At 46.8% G+C, this 22,278-nt stretch overlaps 1 protein-coding gene across 1 annotated transcript in view; it reads right to left on the bottom strand.

Annotated features, from left to right (window-relative positions):
• The window catches only part of GRIK4 (glutamate ionotropic receptor kainate type subunit 4), a 332,664-nt gene that overhangs the window by 31,469 nt on the left and 278,917 nt on the right, over positions 1–22,278 (bottom strand). The window contains exons 12-13 of the mRNA XM_065944185.1: positions 18,492–18,605; positions 2,635–2,744 (exon numbers count right to left, since the gene is read on the bottom strand). Of these exons, the coding sequence (XP_065800257.1) occupies positions 2,635–2,744; positions 18,492–18,605 (224 nt within the window). The remainder of the gene's footprint in view (positions 1–2,634; positions 2,745–18,491; positions 18,606–22,278) is intronic.

Raw genomic sequence — 22,278 nt, forward strand, 5'->3', positions numbered from 1 at the left:
AACGGCTGCCATAGAGCAGTGGTTTTCAAACATCTTCCCCTCTAAAATCTTACCCAGAAGTACAATATATGAGAGAGAAATGTGGAGCTGGTCTGAATGAAGACGAGCTGAGGCTGCAGAGCTCTGTACACCTAGCCTCTTCACCGCCCCTCCATATGTCCGTGCCTACCAGGAGCCTCCACGTCCCGGGGAACCCAGTTTGAAAGCCATTGCCTTGGGCCAGAATACCCTACCCTCAGATATTACTTTTATAGGATATTATATGTATTTTGCTGCTGTTGTTCAATCGCTAAGTCCATGTTGGACTGCCCATGCCAGGCTCCTCTGTCCTTCACTGTCTCCTGGAGTTTGTTCAAATTCATGTCCATTGAATCAGTGACGCCATCCAACCAACTCATCCTCTGTTGTCCCCTTCTCCTCCAGCCTTCAATCTTGCCCAGAATCAGGGTCTTTTCCAATGAACTAGCTCTTCATATCAAGTGGCCTGTGTATCTGTGTGTGTGTGTGTGTGTGTGTGTATACACACATTGCATGATATATATGATGTATGATCAGACCTCTGGTACAATTTTCTGGTTAATTTTTTTTTAAATTATGGATCCTGGGGGGCAGTGTGTGTGTGTGAATGTGGATGGCAGGAGAGAGGGGCTGTTAAAGCCCCCAAGGCTGATTGAAAAGCTTCAGGCTGTGGCAGGCAGGGTGAAGCAGTCGTGTGTGTGTGTGTGTGTGTGTGTGTGTGTGTGTATCTGATAGCCACGCCCTAATACCACTTCCAGGCCCCTGAGGTCACCTGAGAACCATGACCTTCTCCACACAGGGGCTCAATCAAAGGGGACAAGAGTGAATTGCAGGGCAGCAGAGCCGAGACTCAGGCAGCTTCCTGTGGGCAGCCGCAGACAGCCCAGCAAAGTGCAGAGGGGACGTGTCAGATGGCGTGCTAGCTCCTGCGCCTCGCCAGTCGACACCGAACACAGGTACGTGACAGCGGCCATGGCTACAGGCCCAAGGTGGGTAGGGGCACCCAAGCGGCACATGCAGCAGCCTGTGATGAGGACCAGGTTGTAAGCAAGGCCTTTCCCCCTCTGGTTGGATCTCAGGGGTCGTGGCTTTGATCTCCACTGGAAGAGGCGTGGACTGGGTGATGCCAAGCCTCTTGGGCAGGCTAGGAACTGCCCCAGGGGTTCATACTCCAAAGGTCCTTGGGGCTCCCTTTTCATTTTTTAAAATTTATTTTTAATTGGGAAGAAATTGCTTTACAATGTTGTGTTGGTTCCTGGTGCGGGTGTGCGTGTTTGGTCATGTCTGACTCTTTTGAGAGCCCACGGACACAGCCCACCAAGCTTCTCTGCCCATGGGATTTTCCAGGCAAGAATACTGGAGTTGGTAGTGATTTCCTTTTCCAGGGGATCTTCCTGACTCAGGGATCGAACCTGGGTCTCCTGCATTGCAAGCAGAGGATTCTTAACCATCTGAGCCACTAGGGAAGCCTGGTCTCCTCTGTACAATGATGCAAATCACCCATAATTATATACACATCACCTCCCTCCTGGGAGTTCCATCTTCTAGCTGGAGCGAGCACAGGCTCCCCTTGAGCAATGAATAACTGTGCTTCTGCGGAAGACCCCACCCCATAGAGGTGGACTGTTCACTACAGAATAGGCCAGCGCTGCCCCTGTAGCCCCGAGGCAGAGGAGGGCGGATGGCTGGACCAGAGCCACTGTCAGCCCCCTAGACTCTCACTCTGAGTGGGTCTTGGCTCCTCTGAGGTGATCAGTTGAGCTCTGAGCAGGAAGCAGGGATCTGCATGAGTGGCTCTGAATCACGGGAGCTGGCTCTGCTTCTGGATAGTAAGTGGGCTCTCCTGAAGCCCAACTTAGAGCCTCAGAGAGAAACGACCCCTCTGTGCACCCTCCTGGGATGCTCCTTGGCTTCTTCCTGGGCTCAGGGACACTCTCTTGTGTCTAGGGAGATGGGTTTCTTGTCCTCCCCAACCCCCGATCTGGACCATGTGTCTCAACTCGGCGCTGCTTGCCAGCGCTGCTCTCCATCCTGCCCTGCTGCTGCCAGCCACCCTGCACCGTCTCCATTCATCAAGGCAGCTGTGTTTTCACAGTCAGGCCCAGGCTGGGGAAGCGCCAGGCCCTCTGCAGAGGAGGCCGTCTCCCTCGCCTGTGTCACCGAGGCTACCGGTTCCCCACTCCGGGCTTGCAGGCTCTGTTTCCTGTCACTCAGCACTTTGTGGCAGGTGCTGGCGAGGACAGATGCCAGGGCAGCCCACGGCAGGGCACTTGATCAGAGTAATCTTCCCACCACCTTCCTCCCCGCCTCTCTCTCCCAAAGCAGGGGGCTGGGGGGTGGGAGCCAGAGGGGTAAGAGGTAAGGGGCACAAATTCGGACAAGCTCGCCTGTCTGTGTTGCGCGTATCAGGGGATGGGCACGTAGATGGATGCACGGGCAGTGGCCGACTGACAGCCGGGCTGAGTGGCTCGGGTCCTGAGTCCGTCTCCCATTCCTCTGGTTTGGCACCAAGGGCTTCTCCATCCGCCCCCTCCTGCTCCCCACCCCCGCCCGTGCAGTTCCCAGAGGTGGACACGAGGTGGCGGTGTGAGGACAGCGAAGGGGAGAAGCCAGTACCGAGCCACGAGGAAGAGGACGCAGCTGACGGCCAGATAGGCTAGAAGCATGAAGAGCCAGACGCCCGGAGAAAATGGGTCCAGGAAGGAGAAATAGCCGGGTCTGCGTCCCTGGAAATGGAGACAGAAACGAGATCCATGTATGCATTCAGTCAGCACAGCCCTTGGGCAGGGGAGGGCAGAGGGGTTGGTGAGCTGGGAATGGCTCCAGACTGTACTGCCTGGGGTTATGGGTGATTGGTTTAAATGACACAGGGGCTGAAGGCGTAGAGGGGTTTGCTCTGAAACCCATCTACACAGCCCTTATCTCAGTTGATGAAACTAAAGAATGGCCCAGGGCCTCATCACTTCCTAGGATGAAGGAGGCTCTGTGCTGGGCAACAGAACAGCCCTCAGTGACCCTTATATGTGTCCCCATGTCCTCCAGGGGGAGCGTAGATGGGCTCTGAAGCACCTTTGAACTGTTGATGTCTGAGGACATGTAGCCCCCTCTCTGCCACGCACGTCTTTCTTACGAGGATGCTAATTCGACAGGCATCCTTGGATTTTGGTTTGCAGGGTGATCTCCCATACAGTGAGACCTTCTCATGTAAACCTCAAACCGGGTGCTGTGAAGCACCCAGATTCTTATTTTCAATGTATTAGGAAAGAAATCAAAGCCCTAGGGCATTCAAGAGATGTGTCCACAGCTCATCAGTGGAAGAACTGGGACTCAAATGCATGCTTGCTGACGCAAAGCCCGGGATGCATTGGAAAAACATGGCTGTCCCTAGGCCAGGCAGAGTCGTGGGAGCCAAAGGATGGAGCCAGGAACCAGCCAGAAAGCTGGGGACCACACTCTGGCGGGGGGCATTTTCTGCAGGAAAGTGAGATGGAATGAGAAGGAAGGAATTTCAGCATCTGCTCCCGGTCTTTAGCAGTGTGGTCTCAGGAAGTGCACACCCCTCCCCAGGCTCCACTGGAGCTGATCTAGATCAAAGGTGATACCCTGGTGACCTGCAGCCCACAGACCCCTTGTTTGTTAACTGGTAGTGCTTACTCATTTTGATAAGCTGTCAACGTTAAGTGACTAGGACGTTTCACAGAAAAATCCAGATTTCTGGCTTAAAAAATGGATGATCTGGCCACATTGGGCCTAATTCTCAACCAGCTGGAGCTGAGTGGTGGCCGTTCACTCAAGACAGGGTCCCTCTCTGCAGCTCCCACTGCTGCCCTGGTCTTGAACCAGGCTTGCTTCTTCCACTTACTATGAAACCACTGGAACAAATATTCCCTAAAGACCATTCTAAATTGAAAATGATATGATTTTATGATTCCAGGAAGCTAGGAGGTCCATGGATAGGGTAGAAAACCAGTATTAACCTCAGGGGTGCAATGAACAGGTAAACTTTCAAGTTCAAGGACATATCAGTCATGGCACAACCTGCTGTCAATATCAAGGTATGTCATTTTGCACTGGGGTTCCCAGAGACAACAAGGGGAGCTATCTATGCCAATACTGAGCTGATCTCAATCAGCTTTCTGGGCTTTTGTTATCCAAGGACATGAGATCCATCCAGACCATGAGATCATGCTGAGAAACTGCAGGTAACAACAGCTGCTCCTAAGGCAGCATCTAAGGAGCAGGGCAGACAATGCTACAAGGCCCCATTGTTTTTGCACAAACCCCAATCGTGGGTAATTTTCAACTGCTCTTCTGGTGAGTTCTCCATCCCTTCCCAGTGAGCCAATAGACAAATTCCCAAAGAAATTGGGAGTATAATTTTACTCTCCCACTGAGGACACAGTCCAGAGGTACAGAGTGAAGAAGTCAAAGCTTACTCTCTGCTAGTGGTGCACTGGTTCCTGGATCTTGAAGTCCTTCATCAGTGTGACAGTGACCCCTGGGGTGGTCTGTCTGAAATCGGATTTCTCTCCCAATGTGGCTTAGACCAGGGGACTGCCCTCTGACACCAACTGCAATTTCTCTGCCTCATGTGTGTTCATGTTGGGCTGCAGAGAACACTCGGGTGACTGGGAAAATAAAACAGCTGAGGGACAAAGCCCAGTGACCAGGGGAACAGGAGGGAAATAGGGAAAAGACCATTTGAGTATGTATGGTCCTATCACTATGTAAATTGTCTAACAGGAAGAAGGACTCAAGACAGCAGAATTAGAGTCCCCCGTTACTCATTTCCGTGTCCATCACGGACTAACCATGCCTTCATCATCATCCTAAGAGCCAGTGCAGATGCAGGAAGATACAGACTGAGTCCAGAAGGGGATGAAGATGCTCATTATGTCTACACACCTGCTGCAGAAAATCACTAGCTTGGGCCATTCCTGGGGTCCTTCTATCCCCTGGAACTTCTCTGGGCAAACGCACATGAATTCTACACCTGTCACTCATGACTACTTCACTCTGTGTCTCCCAACTAAGAGATATCCAGGAGAAAAAAATTCTTTCATTGTTGCTCTCTGAATCTGAAACCCCATTAGATGCTCAATGTCAGAAATCTATACCTGATTATATCACAACGAATGAAATTGAGGAAAATGACAGCACTATTTAAAGCTGCCATATTTGGTTATGGGTGATAAGAAATGATGCACAGCCATGGGAAAAATTCCTGGAGACTTAAGTTATAAAACACAGAGCATCACACAAACAAGGATCAAGACATAAACAGAGCTCCCCTGGAAACATATCAGTCACGTTGGCAAGGCAACATCTGATTCCACGTGTGATTGACTGACGCCAACCAGAAGAGCAAGGAATGGGCAGTCATTTGAGATGTGGGTCTGGGCTTGCACAGACTAGGCTTGGACTGAGCCCAAGCTGTTTTTATGATGCCAAAGAGAAGTATGTTCCTTGCAAGGCTCTGAATGCTTCCTGTTTTTTTCTGTGTGGATGCTTTTGATGCTTCCTTCCCAACAGACATCTGAGTTACTGGTGCTGGGGGGTAGATCAGGTGTCACATGCCACTGACATTTCTTCCTAATAACAGGTTTTCCTTAACCCAACGGATATATGGATATATGATGGTGATGCTTTTCTTCAGAAGAACTCAAAATGCTTCACTATGTTCTTTGGATTTCAGTACTCAGTACTCCACATTGACAGATGGAGGAAATGGGACCCAGGGAGGTTAAGTGCTGTGCTCACATCACTGGTGATGGCTTCAATTTCTCTGGTGCTCGTTTGTCAAGCTGTGCCATAGGGATACCGTGCTCTCCTTTCAAACGGCAGCTGTACCGCATCTTCCTCTCTGTTTTATCTTTACAATTTGCTTCAATAAACTCCCTAATTAATCCCACGCCTTCTCCCCAATGCCAACAGAATCACAGCCTACTTGATCTCACCCCCTTAAAGTACTCTAAACATTATTTATTTATACCCATCATCATTTAAGCCTCTTGAGAGTCACGTGGACAGCAAGGAGATCAACCCAGTCAATCCTAAAGGAAATCAATCCTGAATATTCATTGGAAGGACTGATGCTGAAGCGGAAACTCCAGTACTTTGGCTACTTGATGCGAAGAACTGAAGGCAGGAGAACGGGGCAACAGAGGATGAGATGGTTGGATGGCATCACCAATTCAATGGACATGAGTTTGAGCAAGCTCTGGGAGTTGGTGATGGACAGGGAAGCCTGGTGTGCTGCAGTCCGTGGGGTAGAAAAGAATCGGACATGCCTGAGTGAGTGAACGACAATGAACCATCCTTTATGGGGACTCTGTTATTGATTTATACATGTCTCTGTTGACTACACTTTGGGCCTGTTCCTTCTGGTGAAGACAACCCACTTTGAAGGTAGATAATTGGTGATACAGAGTCTATGCCCCAAATGTCTAGGACAGGCCAAGCCCTGTAAATGGGGTTGCAAATTAGATGGCACCAAAATGGGAACTGGTTCCTTGATTTTTGTACTGTGTTTCAGACTGACCACATCAGAGCCAGCATCATGGATGCCATCGGATGGTGAGTGAGACGGGGCTGGTCACCAAATGACTACAATCCCTGAGTGGCGAGGCCCTTTGAATGTCAGCAGTAGAGCTGTTCACAGAGTTACAGAGTGGAACTAATCTCCTCTTGCCTGGTGAAAATTCCTCTTATCCTTAAAAAAATCCATAAACTCACTGACACTTCATTCCACATTTACTGGAAGGAATGACATTATAGTAAGAAAGTAATTGCTTGCCCAGAGTCTGGAGCCAAATGCATAAGGACATCAGGGCCAGGTAGCGCAGGACAGGTAATGAATTAACACGCAGACTCTGGAGTCTGCCCAGGACTGAATCCTGGCTGTACCATATACAATAATGGGACCCTGGGCAAGTTACATAAGCTCTCTAGGTCTCCATGTCTTCTTCTGTAACATGGGGGTAACCATAAAACCTACCTCATGCATTGTTTTAACACATGGTAAGTGCTATATAAATGTTGGCTCCCCCTCTGTCTAATGGGCTTCCCTGGTGGCTCAGAGGTAAAGAATCCACCTGCCAATGCAGGAGATGCAGGGTAGATCCCTGCGTGGGAAAGATCCCCTGGAGGAGGGCATGGCAACCCCCTCCAGTACTCTAGACTGGGAAATCCCATGGACAGAGGAGCCTGGCGGGCTACAGTCCATGGGGTCGCAAAGAATCAGACACGACTTTGCCACTAAACAACAACTGTCTAATGGTAGCCATGTGTGAGAGAGGCGGGGGAGGTGGTGTGTGACCAAAGAGAGAACTTCCTTTTACAGTCCTCCCTCATGGACAAGAAATCCAATTTTCTGCCCCGTAGTAGCACATGCTAAAGATGCTTGAGGGAGAATTCCTTCTTGCCACATTCCCTTTCTGTAACTCCTAGAGTGTTTGTGGGTTATAATACATAAATGGTTTTAGAGGAACCAGAGATCAAATTGCCAACATCTGCTGGATCTTTGAAAAAACAAGAGAGTTCCAGAAAAACATCTATTTCTGCTTTATTAACTATGCCAAAGCCTTTGACTGTGTGGATCACAATAAACTGTGGAAAATTCTGAAAGAGATGGGAATACCAGACCACCTGACCTGCCTCCTGAGAAACCTCTCTGCAGGTCAGGAAGCAACAGTTAGAACTGGACATGGAACAATAGACTGGTTCCAAATAGGAAAAGGAGTACGCCAAGGCTGTATATTGTCACTCTGCTTATTTAACTTATATGCAGAGTACATCTTGAGAAATGCTGGGCTGGATGAAGCACAAGCTGGAATCAAGATTGCCAGGAGAAATATCAATAACCTCAGATATGCAAATGATAGCACCCTTATGGCAGAAAGTGAAGAAGAACTAAAGAGCCTCTTGATGAAAGTGAAAGAGGAGAGTGAAAAAGTTGGCTTAAAGCTCAACATTCAGAAAACTAAGATCATGGCATCTGGTCCCATCACTTCATGGCAAATAGATGGGGAAACAGTAGGAACAGTGGCTGACTTTATTTTTCTGGGCTCCAAAATCAGTGCAGATGGTGACTGCAGCAATGAAATTAAAAGATGCTTACTGCTTGGAAAGAAAGTTATGCCCAACCTAGATAGCATATTAAAAAGCAGAGACATTACTTTGCCAACAAAGGTCCGTCTAGTCAAGGCTGTGGTTTTTCCAGTGGTCATGTATGGATGTGAGAGTTGTACTATAAAGAAAGCTGAGCACCAAAGAATTGATGCTTTTGAACTGTGGTGTTGCAGAAGACTCTTGAGAGTCCCTTGGACTGCAAAGATCCAACCAGTCCATCCTAAGGGAGATCAGTCCTGGGTGTTCATTGGAAGGACTGATGTTGAAGCTGAAACCCCAATACTTTGGCCACCTGATGTGAAGAGCGGACTCATTGGAAAAGACCTTGATGCTGGGAAGGATTGGGCAGGAGGAGAAGGGGACGACAGAGGATGAGATGGTTGGATGGCATCACTGACTCAATGGACATGGATTTGGGTGGACCCCGGGAGTTGGTGATGGACAGGGAGGCCTGGAGTGCTGCAACTCACGGGGTCGCAAAGAGTCAGACACGACTAAGCGACTCGACTGAACTGAACTGAACCGATACATGATTCATGAGGGTTTCCCCAGGGCTCCCCCGGGAAGTGATTAGGGTAATACCAGGCTCTCTTCTGGAAGGCTGGCTCTTAGAAGCTGGTAATTGCAAGCTTTGGAACTCAGTTCCACCTCAGCCTTCCCAGAGAAGTCAAGACAGAGTGGCTCAGATTTGCAGTGGGCTCTTCTGTATTTGTGTGAGGGCTGGACACCCTCATCACCATTTCCTGACATACAGACTTGTGACATCAATGCTCTTCCTTCTCTGAAGGAAGGAAGAGCTCGTCCCTCTCTTCCTCCAGTAGAACTCTTCCCTCTCCAGCAGAACCAATGACAAAGGCTCATCCTGTCCTCCATGTGGTCTTGCCAGTGTGTAGAACTAAATGGCCATTCATACAGAGGTTTCTTTCCACTACCAATTGTTATCAGTGGTCAATAAAACACTCCTTAGGGTTGAAGAAACAGGTAAGACAGATGCAGTCTCCATGAATCCTTCTGGAAGAAGCAGAAGGAGGTGATTCTTGGTCCACCCCAGGAACCCATGGATAACTCCCTCAGTGTGTCTGCAGTGGATTGTCTTGATATTTTGGTTTAGCATGCACTTCCCATCTCTGACTCTAAGAGGAAAAAAGAAGTAAGCAATTAATTCCTCTTCACTTAAAACACCCAGATGGGGTTGTTGCCTTTATAATCCAGATGCTGGTATAACTATTTTCACTTTGTTGATTGGGAATCTGGCACAAGAAGACCTAAGTTCTAAACCTGGTCCTGACCTTGACTTTCTGAGTGATCTTAGGTGAACCATTCTGCTTCTCTGGGTGCTGTTTTCTTCTTCCAGAAAGTGTAACACCACAATCAGCATGAAGTGGGGATGTGAGAATTACTATAGCAACATTGATAAAATCCTTGAGCTTCTTGAGAGAGGAGCACTCTATAAATAACTAATATTAACATGATTATACATCCAGAGAATCATACTTCCATTATATGGCCTATCAGGTTACTTAGTTTTAAGGAATAGAACTTTATTCATTTTCTATTTTCTTATAACAGAGTATTAAGCAGTATTAGAAATGATTCATTGGTTTACTAAGTATTATTCTCCATTTTCCTAGACAGTCTTTCTGAGATGAAACAGACCTTCTTGAAAAAAGACTAATACATCCAGAAAAAAATGCCAGGTGTTAATTTAATGTTGACATTTTTTTCTTGCTCATTTTTAAATTTAATCACTGTTTGCCTTTTTTTTTTTTTTTTTTACTTTTCTTTAGAGAGAAAATTCTTGTCAAGGGTTAAGAAGAGAAAAAGAACAAAGCATCAAACTTTCACATTTGTCATTCAAAGATGGAGCAGGACATCGCAGGGGAAAATAATTAACTCATATTTTCTAAAAACATACTTATTTATTTACCTGTTTTTGATGGCCCTGGCTGCGGCACACGGGCACTTGGTTGTTGCATGTGGGCTTTCCTTAGTTGTGGCGAGTTGGGGCTACTCTCCAGCTGTGGCCTACAGGCTCAGTAGTTGCAGCTCATGGGCTTAGTTGCCCTGAGCTATATGGGATCTTAGTTTCCAGACCAGGGATCGAACCTGTGTCTCCTGCATGGGCAGGCAGATTCTTAACTACTGGACCACCAGGGAAATCTCACTGACTCAAATTTTCGAGGGAGCCTTAGATGCTCTGGCTGGTTCAGGACACTATATGGGATCATAGATAGTATCATCAGATTAGAAAGGATCTTGAAAGATCACCTAACACATGTCCTTGACACAAGGAAATATTCCTACTATACCATAAAAGATAGACTGAAAATCTGGGTTCTGTGCCACTCCCATCACTCCACCCTCTTTCTTCTTTCCCCTGCACCACTGGCCATCACTGACCTCAGAATCCTTCTGTGTGAAACGAGAATTCTATTGTCTGCCTCAGGGGGGTTGCTGTAGTAAACCAGAGATTGTTATGTGAAACTGCTTCATGAATAACGAGGCGTCAGACGATGTTAGTCAACATGCAAATATCCTGGACATGCACCCAACCTCCTTGAATATATCGATGCTGAATTTTTTAAACTTGATTATCCATCTGGGGCCTCTATGTGCCAAATGTCAAACCCCAGGGTGGCTTCTGGCATGCTCTGGTGAGGCCTTGCTCCAACAGTCAGTGGGTGCTTGAGGCATACAAACTTACTTTAATATTAATCTGAGCAAAAACCTCATTAGGCAAATTGCTGCTGTAGAAAAATAAGAGAGAGAAAACTACATGACATACTCTAATATCAAATATGAATGTTTTGATTTTCTGTGCTCTTATCCCTTCCATTCACAGATATTTGGGAGCTTATAGTATGCATCAATTCTATAAAACTCTGGACTATAAAATGCACAATTCTATGAAACCCCCTGGACTGCAAAATGCCCTTGGGGTTATACTGCTATGCTACATACTGAACTTCTGAATAAGAAATGAGCTAATATGCCAAGGGAATGAAGAGAGTCCTGAACTTCTGATGTCCCCAGTCATTGGACTCCCATCTGTGAGTACCAGGGGACACTCCAGATTCTAAAGGCTGGGCCCTCTATGTATGGCCTGGAAGCTCATCTGGCCTGGGGCAGGGGTTCTGAGGTCATCTCAGGAGGGTGCTTTGCTGTCTGTGGGATGCACAGGCATCAGGGCGGGAGGGAGTAAGGGGTTCAGGTGGCAGCTATGACAGGCCTGACCCGTTGATGGATCTGAGCTGCCCCAACATCTGCTTTCACTCACTTTTTGTTCTCAAGACCAACAGGGTAAGGGCCAGAAAGAAAAAGAAGAAATCAATTCAGGTCACTCATCCTGCTGCCTAGAATACTGGACCTCCCAACAGAAGCCAGGTTCCTGGGAGCCAGTGATGCTTGGCCGTGAGCCACAAAAAGAAGCAGTGCTCATTGCTCACAGAATTACAAGATCCCTCACACGTCTCCCCCCTTTCCTTTCTTCCTTCCATACTTTTCAAGTAAATGCTGCATGTTTAGGGTGATGCCATTTTCCAAACCAAAAATCATCCCATAAAAATGTATCGTCTAATACCATATGATATTGGGGCTTCCCAGGTGGCTCAGTAAAGAATCTGCCTGCCAATGCAGGAGGCACGGGTTTGATGATCCCTGCTCCAGAAAGATTCCATGTGCCTCGGGGCAAATAAGCCCCATGCAACACAATTACTGAGCCTGTGTGCTGCGACTACTGAAGCCTGAGTGCCCCCGAGCCTGTATTCCACAAGAGAAGCCACTGCAACAGGAAGCCTGCACACCGCAACTGGAGAGTAGCCCCCACTTACCGCAACTAGAGAAAGCCCACGAGCAGCAACAAAGACCCAGCACAGCCAATAATAAAAGTAAATACTGTACTTTTTAAAAGCCTAAAAAATAAAAAGAAAAGAAACACCCGCCTTCAAGGAGGATACAGCCCATGGGAATGCAGCAGTTGATGCTATAGATGAGGAGAGTTTGAACCAAGGCAGAGTGAACAAGAATAGACAGTATATATGAAGATTGTTTAGGACGTGAGTGGACCAAATGGACATTCGAGAAAAGACAAGTGCAGGGCGGCTCAGGTGGCTGGATGGAGATGTTGTGACCTGAGATGGGGCAGAGGGGAGGAGGGAGGAATATACCAAATGCAGGTAGGTTGTGTCACTGTTTTTGAGGTGCCTGTGAGACATCCACGTGGAGAGGTCCTGTGTGTGCTCAGTTGCTCGGTCAGGTCTGACTCTTTGTGACTCCGCGGACTATAGCCTGTCAGGCTCCTCTGTCCATGGCATCATTCTAGCAATGATACTGGAGTATTGTCATTGCCTCCTCCAGGGATCTTCCTGACTCAGGGATCGAACCTACGTCTCCCGTGGCTCCCACATTGGCAGGCGGATTCTTTATCACTGAGCCACCTGGGAAGTCTGGAGATGATTTAGTAATGTATTTAAAAGATGCTTCCGGAATTCAGGAGAGCAGTCAGGGTTAGATTTATAGATTTGGGAGCAGGTGAGATTATCCAGGCAGAGAATTGGGAGAGTGAGAAGAGGAAAGGACCACAGACATTTAAGTGGCAAACAGAGAGAGAAGAACCAACAGAAATGGTAAAGAAGGCGATAATCAGAGAGGCGGGAAGCACAGCAGGAGAAAACGGTGATGTGGATGCTAGGAACAGAGAGGGGGTTTTAATAGGCAGGAGAGATTGACAATAACAAATGCCAAAGCCAGCCTCTGAGTGGCAGGGAGTAGAGGTCAAAGAGCAAAACAGTCTTCTGATTTTGATCCTGGATATGCCTGGCAGAAATAGATTATACCCTAAGGTTGAGAGGAAGGAAAATATCCCACAATCAACTCGTGATGATCCATGTTCGAGAAAGAACCTAGATAATCTGAGATTGCTGGAAGGGCACAAATTACTTCTGAATATCTTTAGACTTGAGATATACCTGCCACCACCTGTTATTTTGAAAGGTTCTGAAGAATTTCTAACTAGGCATTTATACCTTGTGCTAATTATTTTCACTTTTGCACACAGGTTTGATTTTCACCAGATGCTCACTTTTTTGGAAACTATCACTCACGACTCAGGTGACCTTGGATATAGAGCTAAGAGACTGGGTCATTACAGATTATAAATTACATTAAATGAATCATATTTTTGCTCACAGAGAACTATCAGTTAGAGAAAATTTACAAAATAATAAACACCCAGTATTCAACTTTAATTTCATCAGCTTAACGCTGATTATGTCAGAGAGAGCTTCTCTATGTATAATAATTTTAGACTGTAGCACTCATGATGAACTCTGCTGGGCTCCCCTTTGGTATTAGCTGTTTCTGACAATCTCTTTTGTTTCAGACTCTGCACAGTTCATCTCAGACGTGTTCTAACCAGGTCTCCCCCAGTTTGGTCGATTCAGGACTGTCTTCTCCCCAGCTCACTTTTTTTTGCTTTCTAAGCATTCTGCTGCACACATGGAATGCAAGTAAATATTTGTTGAATAAATGCGTAAACCGTCAGTTCTGCTTAGTGTGAGCGGCTCACGCCAGCACTCAATTTTTACTCAGCTTGGCCCCCTGTTAGAAATTAGATCTGAGCAGCTGTGTGATACACTAGTGCCTCAGTAAAGAGGCAGGGAGAAGGGAGGAACGTTGATCAGACAGGGGAACTGTATGGCTTAGGCTCTCCAGAGAGATAGACAGAACCAGGAGGGTGTGTGTGTGTGTGTGTGTGTGTGTGTGTGTGTGTGTGCTCAGTCATGTCTGACTCTGGAACCCTGTGGACTGTAGCCCACCAGGCTCCTCTCTGTCCATGGGATTTCCCAGGAGGGTGTGTGTGTGTGTGTGTGTGTGTGTGTGTGTGTGTGCTCAGTCATGTCTGACTCTGGAACCCTGTGGACTGTAGCCCACCAGGCTCCTCTCTGTCCATGGGATTTCCCAGGAGGGTGTGTGTGTGTGTGTGTGTGTGTGTGTGTGTGTGTGCTCAGTCATGTCTGACTCTGGGACCCTGTGGACTGTAGCCCACCAGGCTCCTCTCTGTCCATGGGATTTCCCAGGCAAGAATACTGGAGTGGGTTGCTATTTCCTACTCTAGGGGATCTTTCCAACTCAGGGATCAAATTTGTGTTTTTTGCTTTGCTTGCATTGGTAAGTAGATTCTTTCCCAGTAGCGCTACCTGAGTTATTTCAAGGAATTGGCTCCTGTGATTGTAGGAGCTGGTAGGTCCCAAATCTGTAGGGCAGGCTGGAAACTCAGGATTTCCATGTGATAGCCTTGACACAGAATTCCCTTTGCTTTGGGAAACCTGCTTTTGCTCTCAAGGCCTTTCACTGATTGGATGAGACCCACCCACATTATCAAGGATCAACTCCTTTACTTGACATCAACTGATCAGAGATGTTCATCACATCTACAAAAGACCCTCACAGCATTGTCTGGGCTAGGGACTGACCAAACATCTGGGCACTAGAACCTCTCCAAGGTGACACATAAAATTTCATATCCCAGAACTAATGCAAGGGAGCTCATGCAGTCTGAGGTATGCAGGTGGTAGAAAACATTTGGCCGATGATCCAGTTAAGGATCCAGAGCTGATATTCAGGATAGTGGTGTCCTGGCGGTGGAGGTGGCCTAGTAGCAGATGTTCCCAGGCAGTGAAAACACTTGTGCTGATGTGCCTTTACTCATATGGGTCCTCTCAGCCCATCTGATCATGGGTGGTGCTCTAGTGCCTTTGGCCTTAATCAAGAAATCAAGGCCAGAGCCTAGTCATGTGACCTGGCCATAGAAATACCATTTGGAGGAAGGCTGTGTCTCTATCCTTTTTGCTTTTTGTGTTTTTTTTTTCCCTTAACTGCCCAATTATTTACTCAGTCTGAAAATCAGGCAAAATTTTCACTCTCTGCATAGTTAATATTTTATAAAACATGCATAAATTATAGCTCATATGCCTAAAAACATACAACAATGCTATTATATACACATAATATAAAAACATTCCTTTGATCAGTCAATTATTTAATGAACTCAGGTCTAATATACTATCACTAACATCACCCATAAAAACTTACATATTGTCTATAAAACTATAAATAAGTACTTTAAAACAATAATTCACTATTTTTATTAAAAGTCAAATGCCACTGGCAAATGAAAACTTTTCTAACCTATGTTGTTTTACCAAATGTGAAGATTTCTCTAAGTTATATAAAGAGTTGTGTTCTTTTTGTATACAAATATATCTGAAAAACATAAAAGCAGTCCAGTGATGTTTCTACCATGATGAATCCAGTCATAAAATGACATATTTACATTAGATACTCCACACTATGTATTTCTCATAACCTAAAAATTGTGTCTAATGAACATACTGATGTTGTTCATCAACATACTGATGAACATAATGATCCAATGAACATATTGAGAGGCTGGAGGGAACATTTCTTTTGGCAAACAAAAATATTTCTATCCTATTAGGTCTCTGTCTTTTTTGGATCCTCCCTTGGAGCTCAGCTGTGGGAGGAGAGTAGGTCAGGGTGGTGGTGGGGGGGGGGCGCTCAAGAAATGGTGCTGTCTGGAAAGCTGTCTCCAGGTACCAAGAGATGTAATGATGACAAGAACATTACCCTGTGAATCAGGAGACCTGGATTCCAGACCCAACTCCAGGTGTGACCTTGGTCTCCTCATCTGTAAGATGGGAATTATAACACCTCCCTTCTTTCCTCAAAGAACAGCCGTGAGGACCATTTGAGAACAGGGAGAGAGCCCCACTTACGGGACACCTTATGAGCAGGTCACACAGTGTAGGTGACAGCTTCATGTCACAGTGAAACAGAGCAGGACTTACTTGTCTTCCCCCCACCATGTCCTCTGCCTGCCCTATGTGTGTGGAAAACTTTAGCCAAAGGATAAGTTTAATCAGAGAAGTGAGAAATGCAGAAACAAAGGAAAACAGTCAGAGGAGACTAAATAGTAATAATGTAGTCATTAAGCATTGTTAAGAATCTTTAGTTCTTTCTCAAGGGCTATAGATAATATTCTGAGCCATATCCTGTGAGCTGTCTTACAGATACCAAAACACCAGGTGGAGAAATTAACTCCAGGATGACCAGACTGTACCCATGACATGAGCTGCCACAATTCTGAGAACTGGTCTCAAAGAAATGGAAACAAACCGACCTTGGAACAAAAGATTGGACCTAAACAATCTTTTTAGATTTAGATGACTTAGATTTTAGATGGTGCTGCTCAGACCACCGATGACCAACTTAAAGATGACTGTCAGAGCTGACTGTGCTGTTTCTGTATGTAGCCCTCTACTTCTGTCTATAAAAGCTCTTGCCCCACTGGTTGCCATCAGCGGGTGGGGGGAGTCCCCCAGCTTTTGGACAGACGTCCGCCACCCTTCCCCCACCCCAGTTGCCGGCATCTGAAATAAAGCAAACTTTCCTTTGCACCAGCCTGGTCTGCTTACTGGCTTTTGAGTGGCGAGCAGCCGGGCCCCACCTACACTCTTTTCAGTAACAACAGAGAGAACACAGGCCTGTACCACGCCATTCCTGGGTTTGAACTCTGCTCTTTCACTGAGAGGTGTGTGGGCTTGGCCACGTTTGTAGAACTGCTTGCCACTGTTTCCTCATTTCTAAAATAAGAGCAGGATGACTGTACTCATTTACTAGGGCTGCCACCGACTGGGGGGAGGGGGCTTAATGCACCAGAAGTGTATCATCTCACAGTCCTGGAGGCTGGCAGTTCAGAATTAAGGGCAACTTCTTTCCTCCTCCCTTCTAGCTTCTGGGGTTGCTGGCCATCCTTGGTGTCTCTTGGCTTGTAGATGCATCATTCCAGTCTACCTCCAAATTCACAGGGTCTTGTCTTCTCCTTTGGGTGTCTGTGTTCAAATTTCCCACTTCTTTGTCCCAGAGACACTGGTCACTGGGTTTGCTCCACCTCCCCCATTCCAGTATGACCTCATCTTAACTTGACTCTATCTACAAAGATCCTATTTCCAAAAAAGGTCACATTCACAAGTCATTTTGAGGAGACACAAATCAATCTGTAACAACAGCCCACCATCACAGGGGCCTGAAGAGTGTCTGGTACTCAAGAGGTGCTCAGTGAATGGGAGTTATCATTATCATGGAAAAGACAGGAGGAAGGATCAAAATTCCCCTTCATTCACAAGACAGACACATCCATCACTGCAGTGATTATGACCAGATCCTCACATTTCTTTCTGGTTTAGCCTGGAGAGCTTGGGACTTTGATGCTGTCTCATCTTCCAGATTATGTAGCCTCTTTGCCCAAGCTGGGCTGCAATGATGATGCACACTGAAGCCCAGCCCAGCACAGTGGTCTTCTGAGCTGCCTGAGTGGACTCTGAGACAAGAAGTCCTTCCTCCTGGAGAAACAGGCCACAGATCCTGATGCGCTGGCTGGGGCTGCAAATAGAGATAACTCCCTTCTTGGGCTGAGACTCGGCCCAGGGCCGAGACTCGGCGCTTGGGAGGGGCTCAGAAGCTGGAGGGTCTTCAGCAGGTACATGGGGTGAGCTCTGGGTTCCTCGCTGTTGAGCAGCTCTGTGGTGCCAGGTGCTAGAATACATCATGTTGACATGACCTTGGGTGCCTAAAGTGACTAGATCATTGGGGAAATCCATGTAATAGATGCGTGCTTAGAGCCAAGTTGGATAAGGGTTACTATTCCCTCTCTGGATGCTCCCCCCACCAGCCGGTAACTTTGACGTCGCATCCAGCCCCTGCTGCCCATGGGTGAGCTTTCACAAACTCATTTTTACACTCAGTCTAGTCCTTCCTTTTGAAAGGGAGGCAGAAGAGGCTATAAGTGATATTACATTACCTGCTCTTTATTCTCCAGTACAGATAATCAAAAGAGGGAGTCTGCATTGCCTCAGTAGGTGCAATGCTCAGAATGAAGAGAAGCAGGTCTGAAGGTTGCCAAAGGCTTTGAGAAGTCTGCGGTGACTCATCCAGGCCAGGGACCCACCACCTTGGAGGAACCTGAGTAACCCACCGGTCCAACTGCCAACACTCTACGAACCAAGGGTTGAATGATCGTTCTTGGCCATCCCTATGCAGTGAAGCAGAAGCATTATTTTTACTGGAAAGCCCCCAAGTGTGACTTTTCCATTCCTCCTGTTTGCAAGTCCTCACAGCTGATGGGGAAGAAAATAGCCTGGCACATTTGCATTGAAGTCTTGAAATCTAAATATTTCTGTGAGTCATTCATTATTACCATATAACTCAGTGTTTGCATGCAAATAACTCTAATGCCATAAATGCTTATAAAATAAATCTCTTACCATATGAACTCGGTAAAGAATGCTAATTCCCAGAGTCATGAATGGCTTCGAGAAATCAATCACTTTCTCCCGTTCCGCAGTAATGGTGAGACCCGCCACGGCCAGATCCGCTTTCTGAAAGGAACAGAGGGAGGTCATCAGAGGGGTGGCCCCATGAGATGGGGGCAGAGGGATTTGTGACCAGAGGCCGCCAGTGATGGGGAGGTGCCACTCTGGTCTGGCTTCTCTGCTTGGGGAGTGACTCTAAGCTGCCAGAGGTCTGGACAATCACTCATGAGAGGACATGGATGTTGAAGCCGTAACTCGTGTCCATCTCAAGTACGTGTGGGTGCTCAGTCGCTTCAGTCCTGTCCGATCCTTTGTGACCCTACAGGCTGTAGCTCACCAGGCTCCTCAGTCCAGGGATTCTCCAGGCAAGAATACTGGGGTGGGTTGCCATGCCCCTTTCCAGGGGATCTTCCTGACCCAGGGATCGAACTAGTGTCTCCTGCATTATAGGCAGATTCTTTACCACTGAGCCCCCGGGGAAGCCCTCATCTGAGGCTAGACCCCTTTAAGTATGTAAATTAGTATAAAAAGGGAGGCTCACTATGGACCGTTCAGACAGAGACTGAAAACGCCCTAGGCAAGGGAGAATTGGCAGACAGAACTTCTGGATACTCAATAATGAGTAGTTTTTTATTCAACTGATGAACTTGTTCAGCCAACAAACAAGTCCCAGTGTTGTGTGAGCTTTGGTGAGGGAGTTACAGTGGAAAATAAAAATGATGGCTCCTCTGAAATTACAGGCAATCTAATGCAACCGCATTTATCTCCCAGGGAGGAAATGAAGGCCAAGAATTGAGCAAGTGGCCAAATGTCACAAGCTTGTCTTTGTCAGAGGTAGGACTACGCCTCAGGCTTCTTGGACCACTGGCCTTATGTGGCTGTCAAGGTCAAAATCCAGGCCCCACAGCAGAACTCTGAGTAGGGTCTCTGTTCCCTTTTATGTGAAGTCACCAGATGTTTCTGCACCTCAGGTGCCCAGACCTGATGAGAATCTTTCTTGAATTAAGATCCCCTGAGAAAGGAAGTGCTGTCAGCTCCTCCATATACCTCTCTGTCAGGAAGTTCTTCCTTGTGTCTAACTTCAGTCCACCCTGTTGCAAAGCAAGCTCACTTCCTATTGGCCTGCTCCCCTATACGTAGAGTGGTGGGAAAGGCCCAGAGTGCTGTTCACTCCTGGCCATGCTCTGCCCTAACTAGCTAACCAACCTAAACTAGTCACTTCATTTCTCTTGGCTTCCTTAGTTTCATCTGCAAACCAAGGGCTTGGGGTTTAGACAGTGCCAGGATCCTTCCAAGCAATTCTCTGACAGTGATTTTCAAAGTGTAGTCTAGGATCACCCACATTAGAATCACCTTATTCTTATTAAAGACTAAGAATGTTAAAGAGTAAAGTGCTTATTAAAATGTGAATTCCTGAGTTTCATCCCAAACCTCCTGGATCAGACTCTGGTCATGGGGCCCGACAATCTGTAATTGTGACAAGTTGCCCAGGTGATTCTGACTTATACCAATATTTAAGAATTATGTTTTATAACCAAGGCATGTATTTCAGACTGGCCTCCATCAAGGTTTACATTTCAGCTTCTTTTACCACTAATTCTGGTGGATCTGTTGACACACAAGGTGGAGAAAGGAGGGAAAGTGAGGTGTTTAACAATCTACAAATAGGCCAGGTTCTGAATGAGAACACACACACACACATGCACACACACATGCACATGCTACACACTTGTGCGATTTTTCCCAAATCATTGCAGAGGAAGTAAGGAGACAGACATGTCACTCCTCACTTTATACACAAAGGGGTTTATGATTTGTACATCCATTGACAAAAGTCAGTTTCTTCTCCATCTCAGCTCCACTGCTTCACCCCCAACTCATGCGAAAGCAGCCCCTCGATCCAGCATCAGTTAACAAGGTAGAGCCTTATAAAGTGAAAGTGAAAGTATCAGTCACTCAGTCATGTCTGAGTCTTTGCATCCCCATGGACTGTAGCCCACCAGGATCCTCTGTCCTTGGAATTCTCCAGGCAGGAATACTAGAGTGGGTAGCCGTTCCTTCTCCAGGGGATCTTCCCAATTCATGGATTGAACTCAGGTTTCCTGCGTTGCAGGCAGACTCTACCATCTGAGCCACAAGGGAAGCCCTTATAAAGTGAGGCCAGGCTTTAAAGTGACTAGAGAGCAGATGTAAGAGATTTTTAATAAAAACGAAAAACATGAATGCCTTTTTGAGCTCATTCTGTATTTCTCCAAGAGAGGGTTGATGACTGCTGTCAAGTGAATCAACCCTTGAGGAGGGAGTGAAGTTTGATTAGAAGATTGTTAGTGCCTTCATTTGTGGGGACCCTTGAGAGGGTTTTTTGGACCTTTCAGAACTTCAGTCCCTTGAGGACAGTGGCTCTAACTTGAGTTCCACTCAAAGGCACATTTGTAAAGTAACAGAAATCAACCACAAAGATGTAGCAGGTGCAATGCTGGCCCTGTGCAGGGTTACAGCAAAACAGCAGTCAAGCTCTACAAAGACCTTGGGCGGAGGAGATAGGAGTTTGAGAACTGAAGAAAAGAATAGAAAAATGAAAACTGATACGATGGGCAAGAGGTAACCACAGTATCCTGTCCTTTTTCTGGTTATTAAAAAAAAAATAGATACATCCAAACCAAGTAATCCAAACCAACAACTCTATCCTCAAGTTTCTTCCCCCTGCCCCCACCAAAACAGCCTTCTTCCCAAAAGGGCGAACCTCAGACTGCAATTTAGAAATCATTTCACAAGTTTATAAAGTCAGCCAACAACAACATTATGGTAAAACGATTCCATATGGAGAGGAAACTAGAAATGGACAGCATCCCAGGAGGGTGCTTTCCTTGATAGAAGCAGAAAGACCACAAACCCTGGGAGAATGTCTGTCCCAGCCTCAGACAGGGCACTTCTGTCTATTCTCAAATAGACGCTTCCCCAAACTAGACCAAACAGAAAACTGCCTCCTGGAGACACTGCTGCCTCTTTAGCCCAGCCCTTCTCTCTCTCCTTTGTCGCCACTTGAGAGTAACCTGGGTGCAGGGGAGGCAGGGGGGGGAGAGTGAGATGCTAGAAGAAGCTATGGAGGTTATGTAGTGGATTTTTTTTTTCATTGACTCAGTAGCAAACAGCAATCATGCATCATGGCTTCCGTGCAGCCCGGATTACCAGCAACAACCTCATGGGATCTGCTATTCCAAAAGGCGGGCATGTCTTTTATTTTTACCTTAGTTAAAAAGACATTATCCTGTAAAGCAGGCTTTGATGAGGAGGTCATGTGCCATGAAACCAAATTAACAGCCACAGGGGCTGGAGCTGCAGACTGGCAACTGTGGGCATGGGAAGTCAAGGGAAGTGCGGGCATCACGACGGTTCAGCCCAGCCCTTCTGCATCTCCAGTCACTCTTTGGGGAGAGCCGTGCTCTCCAGTGAAAGAACCACAGACAGGACATCAGAAGACCTGGCTCTCATCACAGCTGGGCCACAAACTCACTGTGATCTGGGGTAAGTGATTCCACTGCCCGGGCCTGAGTTTCTCCTACTGTGAAATGAAAGGACTCAACCAGATGCTCTGAAGCTCTTGCACGTGTGTGTGCTAAGTCGCTTCACTCATGTCTGACTCTTTGTGACACTGTGGACTGTAGCCCGCCAGGCTCCTCTGTCCATGGGATTCTCCAGGAAGGAATCTTCCCAACCCAGGGACTGAACCCATGTCTCT

Source organism: Muntiacus reevesi, chromosome 9 (genome assembly GCF_963930625.1).
Source record: "Muntiacus reevesi chromosome 9, mMunRee1.1, whole genome shotgun sequence".
In the NCBI taxonomy this organism is placed as follows: Eukaryota; Metazoa; Chordata; class Mammalia; order Artiodactyla; family Cervidae; genus Muntiacus; species Muntiacus reevesi.